This window comes from Centruroides vittatus, unplaced genomic scaffold (genome assembly GCF_030686945.1).
Source record: "Centruroides vittatus isolate TY-2023 unplaced genomic scaffold, ASM3068694v2 scaffold_2520, whole genome shotgun sequence".
In the NCBI taxonomy this organism is placed as follows: domain Eukaryota; kingdom Metazoa; phylum Arthropoda; class Arachnida; order Scorpiones; family Buthidae; genus Centruroides; species Centruroides vittatus.
In genome coordinates, this window is record NW_027122689.1 from 2,660,736 (window position 1) to 2,685,647 (window position 24,912).

Sequence of the window (24,912 nt, forward strand, 5' to 3'; positions counted from 1 at the left end):
ATATCCTGTTAATTTTAAAATGCTTTTTATATATAATTAAATTAATAGATTACTATTATTATTTTCAAATCCAAGAGTCACTGCTCTTAACTTTAAGCCACAATGAGTGTATCTCGATATATCATCGTCGTCATCCGAAGACAAATAAATAGGAAATTTTTGTGTTTTGTCAAGTGTACATTTTGTTTTCTTTTTAAGAACATTATTTGTTTAGTTAAATACAATTAAAATGTATTTACCAAAAAATATTTGTCTATTTATTTTGATTTAGATTGTAAATTTGTTTGTTACAGTTTCAGAACTACAGTAAGTATATAAACAATAATAAATATAGAAAACTTTTCTGTGAAATTAAACTTTTCATATATAGTTAATTTTAATTACACAAAACAGTTCATCTGTTTTTACTTATGTAAATAACTAATTTGTCAATTTTCTTTTAACCTGTCTGAATTAGTCCATTAAATTGATATTTTACTGTATTTAATGTATTTAATATAATCTTGGAATAATTAATTAATGAACATAATTATATATTTTAATCAAAATAAATGTTATAACAAAATTTTAAATTAATGATTCTATAACTAAATTCACAATTATCTTACATAAAATAATTAAATTTTAACTAAATAAAGCTGAAAATTAGAATTAATTATACTAAAACACTCACTGAACTACAGTTCCTGGGATGATAATCACGAATTGCCATCCAGTTGCTTCCTATATTTTTTTTCAACTGCTTAAAATTTAATATCTAAACATAACAACAACTTATTATTTTAGTATTTATTTTTCTACATTTAATGTTAATTATGTAATATAATTCCAATAGGAATGGAAACAATTAAAATTCTTGTGTTTACTTTTTTATTTTTCAGAGCTGAGAAACATCTATGGATGTCTATTTTATTTTCGAGTTGCTTAATTTTATATGCTGCCAGAATGACCATGCCAATAACGGTCGCTTCGGTATCCAGATATTATGATTGGAGTAAGACCGATTCGGTATAAATGTTCTATAAATTTTATTATGCATGACTTTTATTGATAACAATGTTTGATGTTGGAAATTGAATTATAAAATTCCAAAGGGGAGAATAATTTTATTATAAAATCTGAAACAATGTTTTGGTTTAAAGAAATCCCAAAGTTCAGTGACAACCTATAAGTAAATAGGCACCCTTATCTTCAGACACTGTCTTTTATTTCACGGTATCCACATGATACAAATGCCACATACACATATTAAAACCACAATCCTTAACCTGGTTGAGCATGGAATCATTGAGTTCTGTTATGTTGGCCCTTGAAATGTTGCCTGCTTGGCATGCAAATAACCTACAAGTTCTCCACAGGAAGCAGGTTTTAATGAATGTTGTTGCACTTCTTAATCCAACAGATTCCAGATGTGTTTGATGGGATTTGTGTAGCGTGACCAACTGACCCATCGAAGTTTGCGAATGCTTTGGGTTGCAATCGATTCTGGGCCTTCTTGACAGTGTGACAAGGAGCTCCATCATCCACTGAGTGGATGTTTTGTCCATTGGGCCACTGGAGAATATTGCAAGAAGATCTTTCTCTAAACAAAAGTGTTTTTTTTTTAAAGTTAATATTGCCTCATGCATTTGCTGACATTCAGGGTGTCTGTTTAGTTATGGTTTGTCTCTGTAGATATTGAATGAACATTTTCATAAAAAAAAAAATCTGAACCCAAAAGAATTTTGAATATTTATCAATTGTTCAACTTAATACTTTAACCAAGAGATTGTTTCAAACCTATTTAAATTAGTAGAAGTGAAAATATGGCTGAATTTTTTAGTTTAAACAGGAAAAAGTAATGACTGTTTTTTAGTTAAAAGGTAATAAATGTATAAATATGCAATCTAATATAAATTTAATTTTCTTGGTCGTACTTTATATTATCATTCAATTTTTACTCTAAATTTGCTGATTCTATTGGATTGTGCAATAAAATTAAATTTGACGACATATACATTTCTATAAGTGTTATCTTAAAATGTTGTTTATACAAATCAGTTGTTATAAATAAGTTGAACTGTAAATAGTCACTATTTCTTGTATAAAAATTCAATCAATTCATATTGCAAAATTACTATGCAAAAATCTAAATAAAGTTATGTAATCTAACATTTGATAATTAGAAATATTCAGTTATATCTTTTTAAAATTGAAGTCTGTCATTTATTTTATTAAAACTAAATTATCAGTCAATTATAAATTTATTTTAACATTAAACAGGGTTTTTATAAAGTAAATATTATTAACTTTGTAATCTTTACTTTTTTCCCCCCACAAAGTTTCAAACAGAGATATTCTTTTGGATAAAATTAAAATTATTTTTTAACAGTGGCATAATTAAATTTATTCTGTATTTAACATTAACTATTAAATTTACATGACATTTAATCTTTGATCTAATTTTATTATTAAAAAGAAATATGAAAACTTTTTTATAGGGTACCGTGTTGTCCAGCTTTTTTTGGGGTTATATGATGACGCAGGTACTCGGAGGTTATATAAGCGACCGCATTGGCGGAGAAAGGGTTCTGTTGATAGTGGCCATCGGATGGTCGGTATTGACGTTTTTTACTCCCGAAATGATCTCGTCGACATCAGGGAATATCTGGCTGGTAGTCTTGGGAAGGACTATTATTGGTGCTCTTCAAGGTATAGTGAAGTTTATAATATATTTTATGACATTAATAATAGGTTAATTATTTATTGAATTAATAAAAAAAATTGCAAATAATTGGTAGAAGCAGTTTCTTGATCTTAATTTTGTTTTTTAATATTTGTCTATTTGGGCCTTGTATCATAGTTAGGACTTATACTTATTGTATGCTACAAATAAAACACTAGGTAATTTTTATTGAAAAAATAAAAAGGTTTAAGGAATCTACCTAGTGTTTTCTTCATTCCATACAATAAGTGCTGACTCTGATACAAGGCCCAAGTAGGCATAAATATTAAAAAAAGAAAATGCAAAAAATTGGTTTTGTGATGATATTAAGTTGTTTGTATTTTGTTCCTGTTTTTATTAGTAATCTAAATATGAATGTTTGCTGGCTGGATGACCGAAAGTGTCTGCCTGGTGTTGTGAGATTTAGCTTTGAATATGAATTGGAATCTCATGAATTTTTTTCATGGCTTATCTGGGTTGAATATATCGAGTTTCATTCTTTATCCACCTAATCTCATTACACATTTAAATCTGTAATGAATAGGAAATAAAAAAATTTTGATACTGTTGACTCTTGATCACTTGATATGGTAGAGTTTGAGGAGAGGTTCTTTTTTTAGTAAGAAAATTTTGAATTATGGAAATTACCATTACTATGATGAAATCATAATTATAGTATTTAAATACAAACACTACAATTAGAATTAAATGTATTTTTACTAATTCTTTTTAAAAAAAATCATATACAAATATTTATACTAGTGGAAATCTATTACATTTTGACAGTGACGATTCATTGCTTTCTATTCAATGATATTTCAGAATTGTTTCATCATCCCAAAATCATCTTGTTTTCTGCATGGTATGTCATAGAAATAGAGCTCTCTGAAGACAAAATAGTCACGAGTCTTTCACAAACCACATTTCCCTCATTTTTCATACTTGCTACCTATAATGATCCAAAGAATTTTAAAATAGCAGCATTTAGAAGACTCAATTACACACATTGTTCTAGAATAGTCAATACCTGGCAAAATATTGAACATATTAAAAAGCTTGCAACAGAGCATGGCTAAAGTTTAAAACTCATTACTGAAATAGCTAACTGTTTAAAAAACAAGTCAAATAAGGAAACAAACCAACAAAAACCAGATCGTAAACATGTAACAATTGACACTAAGTTACACAAAATATACACTGACATAGCAAATGATATACAAATAGATATGGTGTTTAAAAGACCTTTAACAATATTCATGTTGTTAACCAATAGGAAATATCAAATCAAAGTAAGAAAAAAACCTAATTGGATATATTTTGTTTTTTTTAAAAGGACTTTTTTAACTTCTGGCAACAAGCAGCCTAAAAAGAAAGGTCAGTCGCCAAGAACGTGTATTGTCTGGAACACAGAAAAAATAAATGGTGGTCCCTTTTGGGCAGACTTTTTCTTCAATGTTATAAAATAATAATTTCCATCGGACAAACATTCACAGAAGAAAAAACCTTTTGGGTGTACACCTTACCTATAGAACAGCAATTCCCAACTGGGGATACATGCTTGGTGATTTAGAGGTATGTGGGGAAAAAATTAATAACAACAGATGTATTATAAAAATATTTGGATTTTGCATTGAGGCCTTTGGTGATGTTATGGCACTCGATGCTTAATTTTAAATAAAAATATAATTATATTTTATTGTATTTATCTGTGTCCTTCCTGCAATGCTTTTTAATTTTAAAGAAACTTTATTCAGATTTAATTGTACAGCACTGTATAATTTACCAAGGTGCCACTGACGAACGTATGAAATAAAACTTAGTGAAAATGGGCTGTCAAGGGATACGCAAGTCAAAAAAGGTTGGGAACCACTGTCTAGATTCAGCAGATGTCTAACCTATATAGGCTCAACTAATACATTGATAGAGGTAAGGTTAAAAGAACACAAGTATGACATTCTAAAGGTAATTACAGAACTGCCTTAGCCCAATAGGCAAGTTAACAAGCTTGAAAGCAACCCTCTCGAGTCAGGAATTTGACACTACCTGTATTTTTATTCTCTCGGGAGCACCCATTTGAATAATTGTTGTCCATATTATCTAGTGTGTTGTATGTTGGACTTTATGGATAAGGAATGGAGGAGGGATAAAAGAGACAGGGAGCTCTGCAAGTAATGCACTCAACTATGAAATAAAGATAAAACTCATCGTAGACTGCATATCTTATTAAAACACTACACTCATGACACCTTATAAATTTGCAGCCGTGTTTATTCGGTACAAACGAACGTTTTCGGTCGTGTTTAACGACCTTCTTCAGGAAATATCCAAAAAAATTCGAACACAACGAAAATTTGTAAAAACGAACAAACTTCGGAACGTTTTTTAAAAAATTTTTAAAAAACGTTCCGAAGTTTGTTCGTTTTTACAAATTTTCGTTGTGTTCGAATTTTTTTGGATATTTCCTGAAGAAGGTCGTTAAACACGACCGAAAACGTTCGTTTGTACCGAATAAACACGGCTGCAAATTTATAAGGTGTCATGAGTGTAGTGTTTTAAAAGATAAAACAACTAAACTTATTCTAAACAATCCTAAAAATAAACAAACATAATCTAAGCTACAATCATAAAATCAATTATCGACAGATTAATACAATTAGCTATTATTATCTAAAATGAACACAATCTTAACAAGAACTACCTATATCAATAAAGAGAGGTGTTAGAATTTTGTTGTGGGTTGATACCTCTTTGACGATATGGCCAATGAGTTCAGGAAGTGACAGTTCATAAACTGAAAGTACTGGTAAGGATTGGAGGTTTTTCTATTCTTCTCTTTGTCAACAATGATTAATTCAGTGACAGTAACTGGACTGGGGCTTGGGAAATGCAGCTTTCTTGTTGGATGATCTTCAGTGGCAGCGGCGATCTCAGTCTGGAGGTGGAGTCAACCTATCTTTTCTTATCTTGGATACTGGCGGCCGCCAAACTGGATGATCGTTTTGATCTTTTCTCTCTTTTATATCTTTTCCTTTCTTATGAATCATGAAAAATCCAAATTTGGTCATAATCCAAATTTGGATGACGAACATTGTTGTCTAATCCTGTATTTTCTTTTCTTACATCCCTAGGTGAGTGACTGTTCAGAAAGAGGAGCCATCTAGAAAGGAAGTGTTATCACTGAGAGAATCTTGCCACTTGCTCATTGATTCTTCCAAATTTATGCTTTTTGTTAGACTTTATTTAATGGATTATTTACATAAAATATTAACTTTTAGAAACTGTAGCCTAGGATCTCACACAAGTGAGCCTGGGTGTCTCCTTGTTGGGGAGAAGCCAAATTGTTAAGAAAAATATTCAATTTACAAAAATTAGGAATAATTGAAGCCATTCAAATCTATTAGGTGGCAAGCAAAGAGCTTTGCATTAACATTTCACAAGCTTGTCAAGCTTTGCTCTCCAATATTACTCCTAACAAATGATAACATTTAATTTACTGTCCACTTCCATATGGTTAAGATTTTTATAATTTATGCTATTATCCAATGTAATTTTTAAGTTTATTTAAACATATAAATACCAAATTACAACATAATCTTAAATAGCATCACAGAATATTTGAATGGTTCCACTTAAGAACACAATATAGTTCCTTTACCTTTGGAACAGCTTCTAATCTGAATCAGGCATATAAATTAGGCCAAAAACATTTGTTCTGTGTGTAAAGTTAGTGCTGAAAACAAATGAAAGGTGTGTTTGTATGATATTTTGGGCAACTTACAGATGTCTTTTGTAATACTGTATGTATAATTTTAATTTCATTATTAATTTCTTACTGCCAGTAACGTTTTGGACATCCTATGTACCGAATATGTAATTCTTATAGAGATGAAAGCTTTTTCATGTTTTACAAAAATAAAATAGCTAATTTTGTAAAAAGTGACAAATTGAATAAACAGTTACACAACTGATGAAAAATGCTTATGGTTATAATGATAACCATAAACATTTTTCTTGCAATATAAGTACAAATAAAATTGTTTATTTATCAAGTTAAAAAATATATAAATTTTGTTCTTCAGTTGTCCTTACGAGTACAGGAAGTCTTTGATCATGGCTATGGAATTTTTTCTGTCTTCCCTCTATTGTACTTTCTTCTTACTCTTTTTCTTATATCTAGTTGATGGAGTTGCTATATTTTTAATATTCTTGAGCTCTAAAGCCCTGGTCACACTATGCGATTTCCAGCCGTGCAGGCGATTGTGACTGCAACAAGCGTGAGTCGCGCACATCATCTTGTGGTTACACATTGTTCGTTGATGGAAACATGTCATCCTATAATAAACCAATAAAATTACAGTAGCTTGTTTTTGACTACTTCTGTGAGTTTACCGACATTTTACGTTCTACTTCATAGTATTTATGGAATTTTAGCCACTTTTATTATTAAAATGCCTGAATAAGCCCAAATAAGCTCAATCAATCTTGATCCTGTAAAAATATAAATCCTCTAACTATCTGCCATGGCACAAAAGCATTTGCTGATTGGATGCGTGTTTGCAATCGGCAAGAGTAGAACAAACTTTTTGTTTCTATCTGCGGTTGCAGTCGCGCCGGTTTTCGAGGGGGGATTATTAGTTAACGGGAACAGCCGTCGCGGTTGCAGTTGCCCGCGTGGCTGGAAATTGCATAGTGTGACCAGGGCTTAACAAAAATACTTTTAAAAAAACAAAAATTATATTGAATGAGGAGAAAAATAATACTGTCATTATTTAAAGTTAACAGATAGAAAGATACAACAAAAATTAGCTGAAGATAAATTTTTCAATGTTAATTTTCTGTGATACTTAAAATAATACAAGGAATCCATGGATTAATAGTTTAAGTTAGGAGAGGAATGTCTATTATTATTAAAGAATATTTAAAATTCAAATACATTAATGTTTGCAAATCAGAAATTTTTGTAAAAGTAACAAAATTAATATATGAAAAAAATTTGAATATTAAAAATTTTGATTTTATTTTTCAGGTGCTCATTTTCCTGCAATAGCAAGTATTATTTCAAATAATTTACATTCTTCAGAGAAAACATTCTTCACAAGCGTCGTAACGTCAGGTCCTGCAGTAGGGTAAACTTTTTTATTTTATATTTTATTAATTTTAGTAATGAAGATTTTATATAAAATAAGACAAAGTAAATTATTTATATAGGATGCTCCTTAGTGGAAGTGTTGGATCATTTATTTTAGAAAAATATGGCTGGCCATATGTATTTAGAACATTTGGTAAGCAAATATTTTCTTCGTGTTTAATTATTTTTATAGAATTTTTATTCAATAATCTCTGTAATGTATGTATATAACTGGTGTCTGGAAAAAAATCTGCATAAGCTTGCATAACATAGATTTCATCTTGGAGAAAGAACTCTATGAACTAAATAGTCATTTGAAAGGTGATAAAAAAGCTATACATTATCTTTTTTTTGTGTAATTCTACAAGTCCCTGTTGTCAAACGCAGTCAAATGACTTTGGCCGTGCAGTGCAAGTTTCTATACAGGACTTTGGTTCACATTTTCCAAACAGTATTATATACGATTGTTTATTTGATTTATAAGATTAGCTGATCTATTGCAATAATTAGGATAGTAGGAATTTGAAATAAATATATTTCTCTCTAACTTGATTATCATTGAGAATCAGGTAAGAGTATGTTAACATTTTTTTGTGGTAAATTGAATAATCAAATGCCCCATAAAGTTTTATTGGCTGCTTTTGAATTGCCCTGTGTAAGTCATATACCCGTTACATCACCAACTGCCGTAAATAATCGGGCTATAAACGATTAAAGATTATAAATAAATTTGGCACTTGAGGTAGGCATTAGGCTCCATCTCTTATTAAAATTAATAATTCTAATAATTTAAATAAACTTAGATTAAACTGGAAGAAAAGAATCGGGCCGAAGTGGGACTCGAACCCGCAACTCCCGCTTACCGTGCGGTTGCGTTGCCAGTTACGCTACCCAGACATTCAGTCCGATCTTCTCTTCCAGCATATATAAGCCAAAGCCATAACCATCGACGGCGTATAAGTCATAAACTTGTTTTCTTGCAGAAAAATTTTCAATAAATTCTGAATTTATTGAATTACCATTTAGGTAAAGCACAATGATTGTACATTACAAATTTCTGTCAAATAATTCAAAAAATTAACATTAAAATTATGTATAAATGTAATTGACAAATTTTGTGGCAATGGAGAGTTTGCTTGGAATGGGCACTCATCAAAGCCAGAGCTTTTGTCCTTTTTACTGACAAACTTCTTCTAAAACTGCCAGTTTGTTATTCACTTTTATATATAATTTTAATGTTAGTTTTTTGAACTATTTTATTGAATTATCTTGTTATGCAAAACCAAATAAGATTTTAAATATGTAATGGAGGATTGTACAATGACACACAATTATAGTATAGTAAACTTATTTGATTTTGATTGAAAACAAAAGGTTTTAAAGAATACAGTTTAAAAATTAAGATTTTTTTTAATGCTATGATTATTTTAAAGTGAAATGTTTCAACTTTCATTCAATTCAAAAAACTATTTATCATACAAACTATTTTACAAAATTCTTTTAATGACTAGAATTAGGAATGCATTTAAAAGATGCTTAATACTTTTTAAAATATATTTTTGTACATTGGACCTCCTTCAATGAAAATTAATAGTTTATCTATCTTTTTTACAAAATATGTAATATTTAGAATGCTAAAAATTTTCAAATCTTCTTTGTACAATGAAACTTTGCAAGCCAAAGTTGTAACAGTTTTCTTTGATGCTAGATGTATTCTTTTATTTATATTCATTGGGCCTGATCAACTTACAGTGAGTTGTAATAAACTTTACATGGGTCAAAAGCATTGTGGGTACTCCATATTTTTGTTCTTTTATAAAAGTTTAAAAATTAACCCTAATAAAATTTCTATGCTGCAAAACATAGGTATATTTATTAACTTTTTTGTCCCTGTTTGCCCCGCCCTTTGTTTACCTTTATTTTGAAAAACGACAGAGGGCAATATAGGTCAGTCAAGATCTGTCGGGCAATATTTATTTAAAAATTCACAAAAAATCAAATTATCATTATATTCATACGAAAAAAATTACGTACATTTACTAATATTTTTAGTTTTAAATATGATATTTTTCAATAAATTTTATTAGAGAAATTTATGAGAAAAAAAATTATATATAACTGACATTCAAACTTGAAAATTTGTTACTTTTTGTCAAAATTAACATTGTCTGGTTACTTCATTCTTATTGGCACAGAGCCAGAATGATGTAGAATATTGTTCTGTACAATTCGATATAATATTTATGCATGTACGTTTATTCATTGTGAAATTATCGCACATTATATCAAACATTTGTTCGAAATCCAAACTTTATTCTGCTATCAACTAATATAATGAACTAATATACTTTATTCACTTCATATCGAACAAGATTACACTCAAACCTGTTTTTGTGCGATTTTTTGTGTGCGGTATATGAATTTCAATCAAATTGGTATACTGCACAAAAATAATTGCACAAAACACATTGCACATATAAAAAATCGCACAAAAGAAGACCGCACAAAAACAGGTTTGAGTGTATATATTTTTGTAATAAACATATGATTACCAGTAGCAATAGATGTAACATTTGCTGATATTTTTGATTAAAATGAAAATTAAAAAAATATATAAAATATCAGAACTGATGGTCATAACTTGAATATTTATAATGCATTAACATATTATAGCTGAATAAACTTATTATAGTAATATTATTGCATGAATATGTTAAAAATGAAATAAAAAATTATCAGGAAATGAAAAATTAAGAAAAAAAATGATAATTAAAATTTTTTAAATCAACAAAACACCACCTGGACAAAAATATGTGAAACAGATGATAAACAAGACGCTGCCGTCAAGTGCTGACATCGGTTGTCGATAAATTTTATAAAAATCGATTGTTAACAGGATAATGCTCGTTCGGTACCCTGGCCTTTTTGCTTAACAATTAGGCTTCCGATAGATCGGGACCCTGGTCGCAAAAGAGTTAATTGCACAGTAATTATCATTTTAATTTTTTTCTTTTTGGTAATAACACTAAGACATAAATTAAATGGCATTATTTACTTTTCATTACAAAAAAATTTATTTCATTCCATCCCACAAATCATAAGTTTTGCTCCTCCTTGTTTCCCTCATTTTGCACTTAACTGAAATTGCATAATGATCCTTAGGGTACAATAAAATAATTTCTAAAATGACAATATAACTTAGGAATGACCATTGACACAGATATTTGCTCATATCCACCACATGTTATCTCGTAGAGCACAGCATTACAAACTGATAGCAAATAGTTAAAAAATTTTCCCATAAAAGTGCAAATTTAATATTTGTATTAAAATAATAAATGTTTCCCATATTTTAACATGTTGAATTATCCGTGATCAACCAAAATTGATGCAGCAATTGAATGGTTGATCAAAATCGACTTGTTGGCCATGTCTGATATACATATAATGTAAACTGACCCAATTTACTTCAGTCACCAGACAATCTGCTGGATTATCCACAAGACTATTTTAATGCTAGTAATTAATTAAATACAATTCAGTTTGGCAAGAGAGAGACTGTTGTTCCCATCATCTTACAGTAAATTTAATAACTAAACATAAATTAATTTTAATGTAGAATATTTCAGAAGAAAAGAATCTGCCCAGAGTAGACTTGAACATAGAATTCCCATACAAACATACTTTGCAGATGTATTGACAATTATGCTACCTGGACATCAGTCTGATCTGCACTTCCAGAACTATTAATTAATTAATTTAGATATAACCATACTGGTCATTTAGAATATTCTAAATTAAAATTAATTTATTTCTAATTACAGTAGAGCATTGTTTATCCGAATCAATTGGGGACTGGGGTTGTTCGGATAACTGATTATGTATGAAAAAATATATTAACCTGTCCCATGTTGAAATTTTTCTTCGTTGCGTGTTGCTTCGTATTGAATTTTCGTCGATTTTAAGCCTAATAAAAATTTTTATAATAATAATCGTGGCTATTGTATCGTTAAAAATTATTTCTTTATTTTGTACAAACAAAATAAATATATTGAAAAATATAAAAACAAAAAAAATTATACTTCAGAAGTTAACCTAGTATCAAAAACGTTCGATTCAGCACGACACAGTCCGACTGGAAAGTTTTCGGTTAACCGACGTTTCGGTTGATTGGCTTTCGGATAAACGATGCTCTACTGTATTGTATTTATCAAAAGATGGCAGCATAACCACCTATCTCTAGCAAAATCAATTTGTATGTAATTATTTATTGGCTTTAAAATAGTCTGATGGATATTACAGCTAATCCTTTGGCAATTCTTTCATTTATAAATATTTTTATGATTTGATCTAATGCAAGATTAAGTTATTTCTTTTTATGTTCTTTTTAGCATATTAAAAAGGTTACTTTTTAATTCTATAATGGATTAATAACAGAATAATTAATTCTTACTTTTCTTTGTATAATGGATCACTTTTCAATATTATAATGACTATTATTTCGGTTGCATAACGTGCAGAATATCAAAATATATCAACCATTGATCTATTTGTAATTAAAATACTTATTCTATGAGGTGAATATCAAATGTAGTAATGTATTTTTATTGCTTTAACTAAATTTAAAGACTGCATTTATTATTTTAGGACTGCTGGGTATTTCTTGGATACTGATGCTCAGATACGTTGGAACGGAGCCAAGCCGCAAGAATGACGTTGCAAAGGAGGCCGAAAAATACGAGTATAAAGTGATGTCTAACATTCCATGGTTACTCTTTTTTAAACACACCGCTTTCTGGTAAATATAAGATTTTTTATAACTTATTTTGAAAGCTAACGAGAGGGAGACTGTCACATATCATTTTCATAATAATCAGACTGTTGTGTATAAAAATAGTTTTGAATCCATGCGTAACATTAGATTATTATGTCTTAACTCAATGCAAATGCCAATGACAAATTATTTGTCAAGGTAATAAATTCTTTCCACTTAATCATATTTAACAGATTTTAAAACATATCAAATATATTTAAAACAAAAATAGATAAATCTGTTTAGTCAGGAATTGTGTTTAAGTAATTTTTTGTTCTTATCTCTCCGATCGTCTATAAAACAGAACTTGATTAATGATGGTAGAGAATCTGCATGTGTTTATCACTCTGGATTCTTACATTATTGTTTGGCTACCAGCAAATCAAAAGATAACATATCGTAGTTATTTGTTAATTTTTAAAATTCTTATTACATGCAAATGTTTATATAAAACTGCCAAACAAGTTACTGTTTCTTATAGCATATTTATATTATTTAAAGATGATTATTCTTTGAAAAATTAATACAGTCAAACCTGTTTTTATGCGGTCTTTTTTTGTGCAATTTTTTATTTGTGCGGTATAGTCGGCGACTAGTCTCGTGCGATTTGTCATGTCTCATGTTGACTTATTATAGCTAAATAAACTTATTATAGTAATATTATTGCATGAATATGCGAAAAATGAAATAATTTATTTTTTAAGTCAACAAAACACCACCTGGACAAAAATATGTAAAACAGACGATCGATGAGACGATGCAGTCAAGTGCTGACATCTGTTGTCAATAAATTCTATTTCGTACGGTTTTGAGTTATTTTCTATGTGAGACTTTTTTTATGCGGTCCCTATTGACCGCATAAAAAAAAATATTTTTTTAATTGTGTTGCGAAAACTATTTTTTATAGCCACTCGTGAAGTTTTGTGCGATTTTTTTTTTATGCGTTTTTTTAATGCGGTCCCTATCCACCGCATAAAAACAGGTTTGACTGTAATTTATTTTTACATACTATTTTAATTGATTTGATCTTTCATTTACAGTATATATATATATTAGGGTTTCTTATTTCCCGGTCTTTTGCTTGTCCCGGGATTCCGGGATAAAAGTGAACTGTTTCCCGGGATCCCGGGAAATCCCGGGATATAATAAATTATTTTTAAAATATAAAAAATATCTTGAAATCGAATGATATCATTATTTTTCATTTTTTAAAGTAATTTAAGTGTTCTACAACCTCCAAAATCGTATTAATAATGATGTGTAAAATATGTATTAAAAATACCTTTGAATTACGTAGAAAATTCACAAATAAAAAAAAATTTGTTAAAGTTTGTTCGAAACTGCTTATAACAAAAATTGCCTACGAATTGAGTTAAAAATTTAAAGAAAAAAACTGAACTTTGATCAAACTTCTAACTTAGAAAATGATATTTTTTATTTAAATAAAACATAATACAAATATTACTGTAAATTTTTATAATGAGATTTTAAGAAACAAAGATGGTCGGATACTCCGATCACTCAATCTGGTTCTTAATTTGGTAATAAAAAGTCCTGCTGCCGAGAATGCCCTTTCTGATTCAATCGATGTGGGTGGAATCGTTTTTAACGCATTTAACAGAAGACAGATGATGTGTGTTTTTTCACCTGTAGCCTCAAAGATTTCTATTTCGTTCTCGAGACGCGTTTCAGTACTGCTTTTGTTGTCCACTTTTCTTGATCTGTCTATCTCAGCTTCTTTGATAGCAGCATCAAGCTTTTCAGCTAAAGTCATTGCAGATGAGCTTGCGACATCTGGTAGTTGATCTGTATCACCGGAAGTAGAATCAGTAGATACTTCAAAAAGACGATCTAACATCTGTTTTGCTGATAAAATTAACATAGTCTTGGTTGGTAAGGCTGGCAAACTTTTTTCACTTGGGAAAGTTGAAACTTTTCCATAATTCTTTCCACTATTGAGATATTGTATGAGGCCAGTCAGTTTTACATTTCTTCTCTCTGCTATGCGTCGAATAAACGACTCTTTTAGTCTTCTTGAAAAAGGTGTGTTTAGTTGATTTAACTCATTTATAATAAAAGAAAAAATACCTTCCGATGAAAGTAAAGTCGATCCTCTGTTGCCAAGCTTTTCTGCTCCAGCTTTTAATGGCTGCAGTGATGCCACGATGTCACGAATTACAGTAACTTCTTGTTTGTCAAGATCAAAATTGTCCGTATCTTTATTACAGTCAATGATTGCTTTCGATATGGATGATCTTATTTTAATAAATCGCTCTAACATGGCTAAAAGGCTATTCCATCGGGTTTTGGAATCCAGAAATAAGTGCAAATTTTTCCCATGTTCCTGTTCAACGTATTTTTGTAAGATGTTATTCTTTAAAGGTGATTTGCGAAAAAATTTTGCTATTTTTCTAACCTTATTAATGATTTGAGAACAGACTATTTCATTACCTAGTGTGTCATGTAATTCAAATGAAATATCTATATCGAAAGGATCTTCAGCCAAACGCTCACACAAAACACTTTCAAAATCAATACTATAACTAAAGTCTTCTTCATCTTTCTCAATATCATCATTGCGCTCTTCATCTTCAGTTTGAATTTCTTCAGAAAGAGGGACTGCTACTGAAGTGGTTGACTTTTGGTACAAAACATCACATACCGCTAAATGAATTCCGTGTGCATAACATAACTGATGCTCACATTCAATTAACCTTCCAAATTTCACCATTACAGCTGCACCATCAGTAACACAGGCTTAAATTAAATATAAATGCATTCCGGCATTCTGACAGTTTATGAGTTAATTATACTTTCTATTTGTAAAATTTCTTCAATCTTAACACAAAATAAGAAAAAAGTGAACTTTTAAAAAAATTGCGGGATTTCCCGGGATGAGAAAAATTTCCCGGGATATTTCCCGGGGTAAAAAAACAGCCGGGATCCCGTTTCAGAAACCCTAATATATATATATATGTATATATATATATATATATATGTATATATATATATATATATACTGTAAATGTTAATATGTAATATATAATATACTGTAAATATTATATATATATATAAATAAATAAATATATATATATATATATATAATATTTATTTATTTATTTATTTATTTAGGTCAATGTTGTTTGCTCACCTTAGCGAAGCGAATTCGTTCTTCATTCTTCTCAATTGGTTACCGACTTATTTTGATGAAACTTTCCCCCGAGGAAAGGTATAATACATCATTTTCGTCTTAGACTTTGCTTACATTTCTTGTTAAATTATGTAAATTAACAATTATTGTATTTTTATTTTACAATTAATACTGCAATTTTTCTGTACAGAATTATTTGATTTATTAGTTATTAATCAATTATATTCTCAATAGGGTTGGGTTTTTAATGTCGTGCCTTGGATGATCAGTCCGGTGTCGTCAATATTGGGAGGATGGCTGGCGGAATATCTCATTGCCAAAGGCGAGTGCTCCGATTTTTAACTTCCAAAACTCTGAAATTAAATTTTCATGAAATTTTAATTATTTGAAATTCTCTTTGTTGTTCTAATGAAATAATTTTTTTAATTAACTATGGAATTAGCATCTACAGAGTGGGGCAACGAAAACGAAACGGCAGAGTGTTCGTGTTCGTTAAGCAAATCGCTCGGACAGGTCGATTTTATTCTCGAGGGGACATCTTATGCAATAAAGTTTTTGCGAATCTGAATATTAACTAAACAAACATTTTTTTTTGAAATAAATGTTTGTTTAGATAACAAAAAATTTTAAAAACTCATTTATTTTGTATTGTCTGTTGTATTCAGAATCGCAAAAACTTTATTGCAAAAGATGTCCCTTCGAGAATAAAATCGACCTGTCCGAGCGATTTGCTTGGACGAACACGAACACTCTGCCGTTTTGTTTTCGTTGGCCCACCCTGTATATATAACCAATTTATATTTACTTCTTTTTACCTGATATCATTATCTACATTTAATGTTACTGATATTAGAAATTATTCCTGTCAAAATTCTTGTCATCTTTGAATGTGCATTTTCAATAATTTTAACATTGGCTTTCAAGAAAAAACTGTTTAATCTGTTAACAAAACTCAAATGACCTGTAATTGTATTCAAACAAAAACATACAGAACTGATAGAATTTAAATATCAAATCAGTTCTGTATGTTTTTGTTTGAACACAGCTACAGCTCAATTGCATTTTGTATTTAAATTTTCTGATCTATTTAAATTAAAAATTAATTATAGTACAATTGTAACAAAGTAAGAGTTGCTTGTGTAAACAAATTATACAATTAAAAAAACTACGCATACTTACAGTATTTAGTATTATAGCAACTACACAAGATATATCAAATGCATCATATCATAACCTTATCATCAAGGCTTAGTGTAGCAACTTCTGAAATATGGGATGTCCCTTTACACTGTCCAGAGTTTGATGATTACACAGTGTCCATAAATATTGATTCCTACATGATAAATAAATGTCAATTTCTATGCTGTTGGAGGAGCTGCGTGTCGACCCAAACATGATGAAAAGTAGATATTAAAGCTAGTTTGGACAACTCAATAGTTTGGTTGCTTTATCTTATGTTCATGAAGACTGTACACTAGGATTCTGGCTGCAGCACCAATGAGGTATGTAGTAACATCCATTGGGATGTTTTTAAGGAATACCTTGTATGCCCAATTTTTTCATGAACCCGTAAGGATCTCCATCATTGCAGAATAACCTGTAGCAGATTGGCTCGGACATAACCAAGGTAGTTAGATTATGTGAGTTTGAATTATGTACACCCAAAGACAATAGAATTTCACTGGCACTCATGAGATTATTCAATGTTCAAATTACCTATGCCCGAAAATGACAATTGATTCCCATTGTAAGTTCCTGTGTGTTTTTGTGATTTGTTTCTAATCGTTATTTCCAGATATAGTATATCGATTGAAAAACAGAACTCCAAGCTATTCTTTCAACTGTCCTCTTTGGTGCAAAGTATTATTAGTTTTTCATTTTGACCATTCTTCAATTTGCCTCAAATCATGTGGGAAAATATTTATGTTTTGAGGATTGTTTTTATCTTAACAATTTTCAAATATATTGACAACAAATTCAATTAGTTTTTGCATTAGAGTTTATTTGAATTTTTGCAAAATGATAAATAAATAAAATAGCTTTTGTTAATAAAATTTTAGAACTAAAATTTTACAAAATAAAAATTTGTTTCTAAAAATTGTTTATTATACATTTTAATTAACTTAAATGCAAATGTAGTAGAATTTCTGTCACAGCTTGCCAAATAATGTGCAATTAATATTGCATATTGAAAATATTCTGCTACATGTCATAGTGACAGAACTCATTTTCACAAGATGTGCATTATTTGTGGAAAAGTGACACCGGTGGCATTGTCGTCACATCTCGTTTTCGATTCTCGTGGCTTGAATTGTAAGCATGTTTCCAAATACAAATGAAGGAAATTTTACAATCTAAATTTTTTAATATAATTTTACAGCAGAAATCTATTAGAAATATTTTTTGTATGACCGACTTTTTGTAGAATATTAATTTAGAAACATACTGTATAATGTAACTCTGATAAGTTGAGTAAAGAATGCCAAATAAGCTGTGGACAAACAAGTTACACATCTGGATAGAATTGTCTGGTGTACAGCTAAATCCTTAAATGGGCACACAAAAGATTATGAACCAGGTGATGTTACTGGAATATCTTAAAATTGCTATCTCTGTATCCTATAAAAAGGCTTGCTGTATTCAGAATTTTTGGCATACCTGTTGTTTGGAAGGCTTTGAATGCCAGACGTGCCCATGGGTAATGGAATTTGATAAAGGCCACATCGCCCAATAGTGAGATGAACACAAATGGCTGCAATGGCATTTTTGTTCACTGTCCAGAGATGAGAAGAATCCTTGCTTCAGAACTCACTCTCTCTCTCCATATTATTGGCAAACAAATTTGGGTTAATGTTACCTTAGGATCCAAAATGGCGGCCAGGGAAATTTTTCCCTATGTTGGAGACTGCAACGGGGAAAATTTTTTCCCTCCATTCAAGATGGCGGCCGGAACCGCGGCCATCTTGAATTTCTCTGCAGACTCCGCGGATTTTTTCACCGAAATAAACAATAAAAAGCAACAAAAAGAGGAATTTTTTACTCACTTTTCGATTGTTCGATATTCTGAGTATGATCTCCTGTTTGGGGGTCGACGAAATTTTTCGAATCGTTGACAGTTCTATGTTCGACCACTACTCCTTCTATGTCGTCAATATGCATATATACTTTCCATTCGTCCGTTATTATCGTACTGCCGGAATTCACGTATTTATAAACGATCCAATTCACAGTGTTTTCTGATCTGTCGTTCACCTGACATATGAAGCAATTCTTATCTTCATCGCAATGAATGCAAACGGACTTGGTCGGCTGTATGCCTAATTTTACAGCAAAATTCGATGCGTTATCGATACGGGGAGGCAAACCTAGCTCCGAAAAGTCGTCTTCCATCAACTTGTAGAAATCACGGGAAGTGCATCTCGACCAAAATTCGTCGTTGCAACTCAAATCGGCAAAACTAGTCATTATCAAACAATTGGCAATAAACTAAACGAGGGGAGGTAAGGATATGGAAAAAACACGCTTTTTCCTTAATTTCTGATTACTTGGTTCTCTAACTTTTAGGATTAAATTGTTATAAAAGAAATAACAGTACTTACTAATACTGGAGTAATTAATAACAATACATATTCACAGATATCAATTTGTGTGCGAATGAAATATCGTTACGAAAAAAAAAAACAGCAATTAATCCAATACGCAATTCGTCGCAACACAGCAGTAAACGATTCCAACTGGAAACTAGTCGATTTGCATAAAATTGCCCAGAAATGAACAGAAATCACGTCACAGATCATGCATTTGCATATTCGTTCGTAACACACCTACGAATTTCCCGCCAATTTTACTCTTGCACGACGTCACGAAAAGGCTCCCTCTACCGTCACAAATTTACACACTACCATCTCCGTTTCGAGGTTACAGGATACTCGGCAACGTCGAACGCAGGGTAGAAACCAAACGGGAAAAATTTCCCCACGTCGTCGACGTCGCGAATCTAGGGAAAATTTTTCCCCGTCGCAGTCTCATAAGTAGGGAAAAATTTCCCTGGCCGCCATTTTGGATCCTAAGGTAACATTAACCCAAATTTGCATGATTTGCCTTTTGGGGAAGGGCTGCAAATTGTAATGCTTGATCCTACACCATTAGGGCTTTCTGGGTACGTTCATTACATTGCTTAGTCTCCACATTCATCGCTCTTAGAGCACTCATGGATCTGGATGGGTACAGTTTCAGTCATCTACAGGTACAAGGGATTTGGAGTGGCAATTGCAATATCTGTGGTCAAATCTGTCATAGGATAGCACAGTTGCCCGTACTCCTTCAAACCCTGTCACTCAACTTACCAATACGCTATGCACCACACTTATATGGGGAAGAGTAGGATCTAAAGGTTCCTTTTAAATTGAACCATTATTTTAAGATAAATTGTCCATTTGCTATGATGGAGGCATCAGAATCAAATGAAACTTTCTCAGTGCTTAACTTTTTTGTCAATGAGTATAAGTTGCCTGCTTACTTTTAGATCAAAATGTTTTGATATTAAAATTATTCTACTAAATTTTGATTATAGGTAAGTAGAGTTTATATTCTTACAATGCATTAAATATTTATTGACAGATCACTGTTAATCTGATATTTTAACATGTAATATTGTTTTGGTTTAATGTTTGAATTTATTTTTTACAGGTTGGAAGATAATAGTGATTAGAAAAGTATTAGAGGTAAATGTGTACTATTATTTTGTTATTTATTGAGAATATTTTATCATTAAAATTGATTAGCTTTCCATTAAAATTATAAAAAAATATAGTAAAACCTATATAGACTGGGATTGTGCGGTACAAAATTTTTTTCCCTTTCTGAAAAGGTTTTAGTATTTTTCTCTTTTAACTAGTATAGTTTAAAGATTAAAACAAATGTCACACAGTTATGTGTATTGTTATGTGAAATCATTTTTACATATACAGTAAGACCCTGCTTAATGCTGATTCGATATAACGCGGTCTGCTTGAAGCCTAAAAAAAGCTCAAAATTTATGCTGATTTAAATTATCGCAGCATTTCATTGATTCATATATAATGCGATTATTTATGAACATGAACCAATCAGAAAAAGGTGTACTTTCTTTAAATCTATGTTTGTTTGGTGCAATTTTGGAAAAAATATAACATCATGGATGCCATAGGCCAGCATTCTGCAACCAGTGGCTGTCACAAGGTGAAAGGTGTGATGTGAACTTTTACATATTTTATTAATTTCAAGTTTTATTTATATATTTTTATCACAGTTGCTGTGTTTCTTATGCCTATATTTCATTCTCTGCTGCAACACTGATGGAATAAGATGGCAAGAATTAACTGATAAATGCACAAACAAAGTGTGGAAGAAGTTATGGCTGAAAGTATCCAAGAATTTCAACGAGAAGAGCCTATCACTGTATCGTTAGGTTGACCAAATTGTGAACCTAATCGATACAGCAGGATATTGAGGAGTTACAGCAGGTTTCTGGTGAGAGCCTTAAGCCTGGACTCCACATTACCTGAAAACAGAAACTCAGAAACGGAACTGAAACATACAGCGTTTTCATTTCAGTTCTGTTTTCGTTTTACCTTGACGCTACTAGCATCGAAATGAACTTTACGTGGAAATGCGCCATCTGTTGATCAGTTCTGTAATTGTCGTAGAGTCGAACATGGATGACGCTACGGATTTCGTTATGCTTTCTCTGCATTTATCAACAACGAAATTGTTAATAATCTTTGAATTATTTACATTTTTTGTCGTGCAGACATCTGTATTTTCTAAATTCTTCGATGAATAATTCCAAATCTATTTGTTTCTTCGTCCTTTTCGCTGCACTTTCCGCCATTACGACAACAAACTACACGTGACTAATACACGTGACTACGCGTCACAAATCCTTGCGTTTTTATTGGTTGCAGCACGACAGAAGCGCAGAACGAAAACGGAAAAGTTAAATAATTTTTAACTCTGCTTTCAGTCTTGTTTCTGTCCAACTGAACGTTCCAAAACTGAAAGTTTCGTCAGTTTGGCTTTCCATTTTACGATTACGTCGCGGATTCCGGTAATGTGGAGTCCAGGCTTTACCAACGACGACCTTCGAGAACTGGCAGAACAAGGAATTCATGTAGAACTGGAAAATAGAGATTCTGAAGACAAAGAACCCAAAAAATTTCTCTACAGTTTTCCTTAGTTTAAGTTTGGTAACAATAACTGAAATCATTGATCAAATTGTAGCAAATGATCCAGATTTTGAAAGGAGTGCAAAAGCAAAACGAGGTGTTTTGGATGCAATTTTTTGCTACCAACATTTGCATAAGAAAAGAAAACAGCAACAAATGAAACTTCATGACTTTATTGCAAAAAAAAAAAAAAGACAAGAATTTCAGAAAAGTCAGAACCTTCGTCACAAAAAATGAACTTTACATTTCTGTCTGCATATGTTTGTGTGTTATTTAACATATATCAATATGCAAATTAATATGGAAATAACTTAAAATTAAAGTAAAATTTGTTTATTTTTGGTCGCGTGTTCCCCTATCCCTATTTAATCTACATTAAAATGATGCTGTTTCGTTTAGCATTTTGTCATCTAGGAACACATCCCCCACGTTAAGTGGGGTCTTACTGTATAGAGTTTTATTATTAGGTTTAATTCAAAGTATGATTACGACCAAAGATGGAAGTATTTGACTGAAAAAAGTTGTCATTCCTGAGAGCTCGTTCCACGTATTCAAATACTTCTCGGACGTAATCCTTATGAGCTCTTACGATGGTAAATGAGTCGATTTGAGTATGGAGAACTTGTGTTTCACTCTGCTGTCAGAAATTGTAATTTCATTATGGTAATTCAGAGTCCAAGTTATTCTGCATTACAGGTACTCCTCCCTTTACGACCTATCTGCTTAACGACCACTTGCACTTACGACCAATCGAGTTTCGACCTGCAATTCGGGGAATCCCCTTTCTCAGCTTGAGTGTCGGTCAGTGGCAAATGGTGACATGTGCACTAAGCGTACTATAACAGGCTTGCGTGTAATATAATAGGCTAATAGCGTACTGTAATAGTCTTTTTATGAATAAATTTGAAGTTTGTTGCATAATTTTTATAATTTTACAATGATCCGATATTCCCGGTGCAAGCTCCTCGCTTATCGAAAAATTCGCCTAACGACATAGTCGTCGGAACGGAACTCGGTCGTAAAGTGAGGAGTACCTGTATAACTTTTTGACAAATTTTAATCCTCTAATTAATCATTAACTTCAATCTCTATAATTATAAATGTGTAAATTGACTTGTTTTAGAACACTCTGTATTTGTTATTTATCAACTAATCTGTACGAGATAATTTGCAACACGGTGCTATTAATTTGTTTGTTGTTTGTTTTCAATCCTTGGAAATGCATTCTCGGTTTGTAAAAGTATTTGATTGTGCCTCCCGTTAATTCTAACAAAGACCCCGTGTCTATAAATCCCATCATTGCTCGATCTTCCTATCTTCACTACCTATCATAGGGCCATGCTGTTCATTCTCCGTTAATAAAAAAGTAATATATACATAATACACTGTAATTAGTTTAAAAACCAGTCATTATTGTACTTATAACAATTTAGACGTCATTAAGAAATAATAGAATAAGAATATTAACTTTGGTTATATATAGGAATTAAAAAAAAACTATTAAAATTACTTACAGTGGAACCTCATTTATCCAGATTATGAAACATAATCCCTGCCCAGAAGTATGAAAGATAGACATACAGAAAACCTATAAATGCAAAAAGTCAAAGAACTCCTAAGCAGAATGTTGCATCTCACAAAACTAGACTTGTTTTCTACAAATTTGCATACAGTGTTCATTGTGCATTCCGTGAGAATATTCTTTGAGTTTACTTAATATCTTGTCAAATCTTTTAAGATTTTCAAATACAAAAAATTGCTACTTTCTTTTTAAATAAAAATATCGTGCTTCTCGCAGCAGTCAACTTGATAAGTTTATCGTTCGTAACATCTAGAGTTATTAACTCGACATCCACGGCTACTATTGTTTCACCAATTTTCAGTCACCTTTGCCCTTCTTTAATGTCATGAAAATGACCTCTAAAAGAAAGAAAGAAAGTAGTTATGATGGAGAAGAAATTAGAAATATAAAATAAATAATACAGTTTATCTGAAAAATTCATTGACATAAAATGTATATAATTAGGATCAGTCCAGGTTCCACTTGAGCCAGATAAATGGGGTTCCACTTTATTCCATTAAAACAATTTTTGCATATTTCAGATTAATTAATCATTTTAATACTTTTTAAAAATTATAAATTTTGAATAATGGATTAAACTGATATCAACGTTAATGTATATGTAACACAATGACAATCTAATTTTAATATCATATTAAAAGCTGTATCTGCATCAGAAAGGACCTTATAGATATATCTAAAGTAGCTTTAAATTAGCTTTAATTGCAGACTAATTTTACATAACCCATGGAGAATCCCACAGTTTCAATTATTTAATTAGATAAATATTGTTCTAAATTTGTATTTTTCATAATAAAATTTAATAACCTTAGTTAAAGGTAAAATATTACTGGATATTATATACATTTTTAATGTTCTCGTTGTTCAGGCATCCTCTCAGATCTCAAAAGCGTGTCTGTTGGTTGTCATCGGATATCTACAGAACTACACCTGGGCGCTGATCTGTCTGTCACTGGCGGTGGCTGCAGGAGGCCTGCACGGAAGCGCCGTGTTTATGAATCCTCAGGATATTGCTCCCCAGTATGCCGGATCGGTATTTGGTAAATATTCAAATAATCTTTTGAGTACTTTTGTTTCTCTTGTTAATTCTCTTCCAATTTAATTCCTTTGTAATGAATTTAAATTTTAAAATGTATGTAATTTATTTATTTATTTTGATAATTTATTAAAAATATTTATTGAATTACAAAATTTAGAATATTTATGTGAAAAATAAAAGTATTTTTTTGTGATATTCCATATTTTGAATGAATTACATCAAGTACAAGAACACAAATTTGCATACAATAACTCTGATTTTGGAATATAGGTATACCTCTTATAACATG

General features: G+C 30.9%; 1 protein-coding gene across 2 annotated transcripts in view; it reads left to right on the forward strand.

Annotated features, from left to right (window-relative positions):
- The window catches only part of MFS18 (major facilitator superfamily transporter 18), a 56,415-nt gene that overhangs the window by 13,731 nt on the left and 17,772 nt on the right, over window positions 1–24,912 (forward strand). For both annotated transcript variants that reach the window (XM_067285332.1, XM_067285331.1), the window contains exons 2-10: window positions 882–1,008; window positions 2,481–2,691; window positions 7,731–7,830; window positions 7,913–7,986; window positions 12,480–12,630; window positions 15,778–15,874; window positions 16,031–16,118; window positions 20,486–20,520; window positions 24,453–24,624. In XM_067285332.1, coding sequence (XP_067141433.1) covers window positions 882–1,008; window positions 2,481–2,691; window positions 7,731–7,830; window positions 7,913–7,986; window positions 12,480–12,630; window positions 15,778–15,874; window positions 16,031–16,118; window positions 20,486–20,520; window positions 24,453–24,624 — 1,055 coding nt within the window. The remainder of the gene's footprint in view (window positions 1–881; window positions 1,009–2,480; window positions 2,692–7,730; window positions 7,831–7,912; window positions 7,987–12,479; window positions 12,631–15,777; window positions 15,875–16,030; window positions 16,119–20,485; window positions 20,521–24,452; window positions 24,625–24,912) is intronic.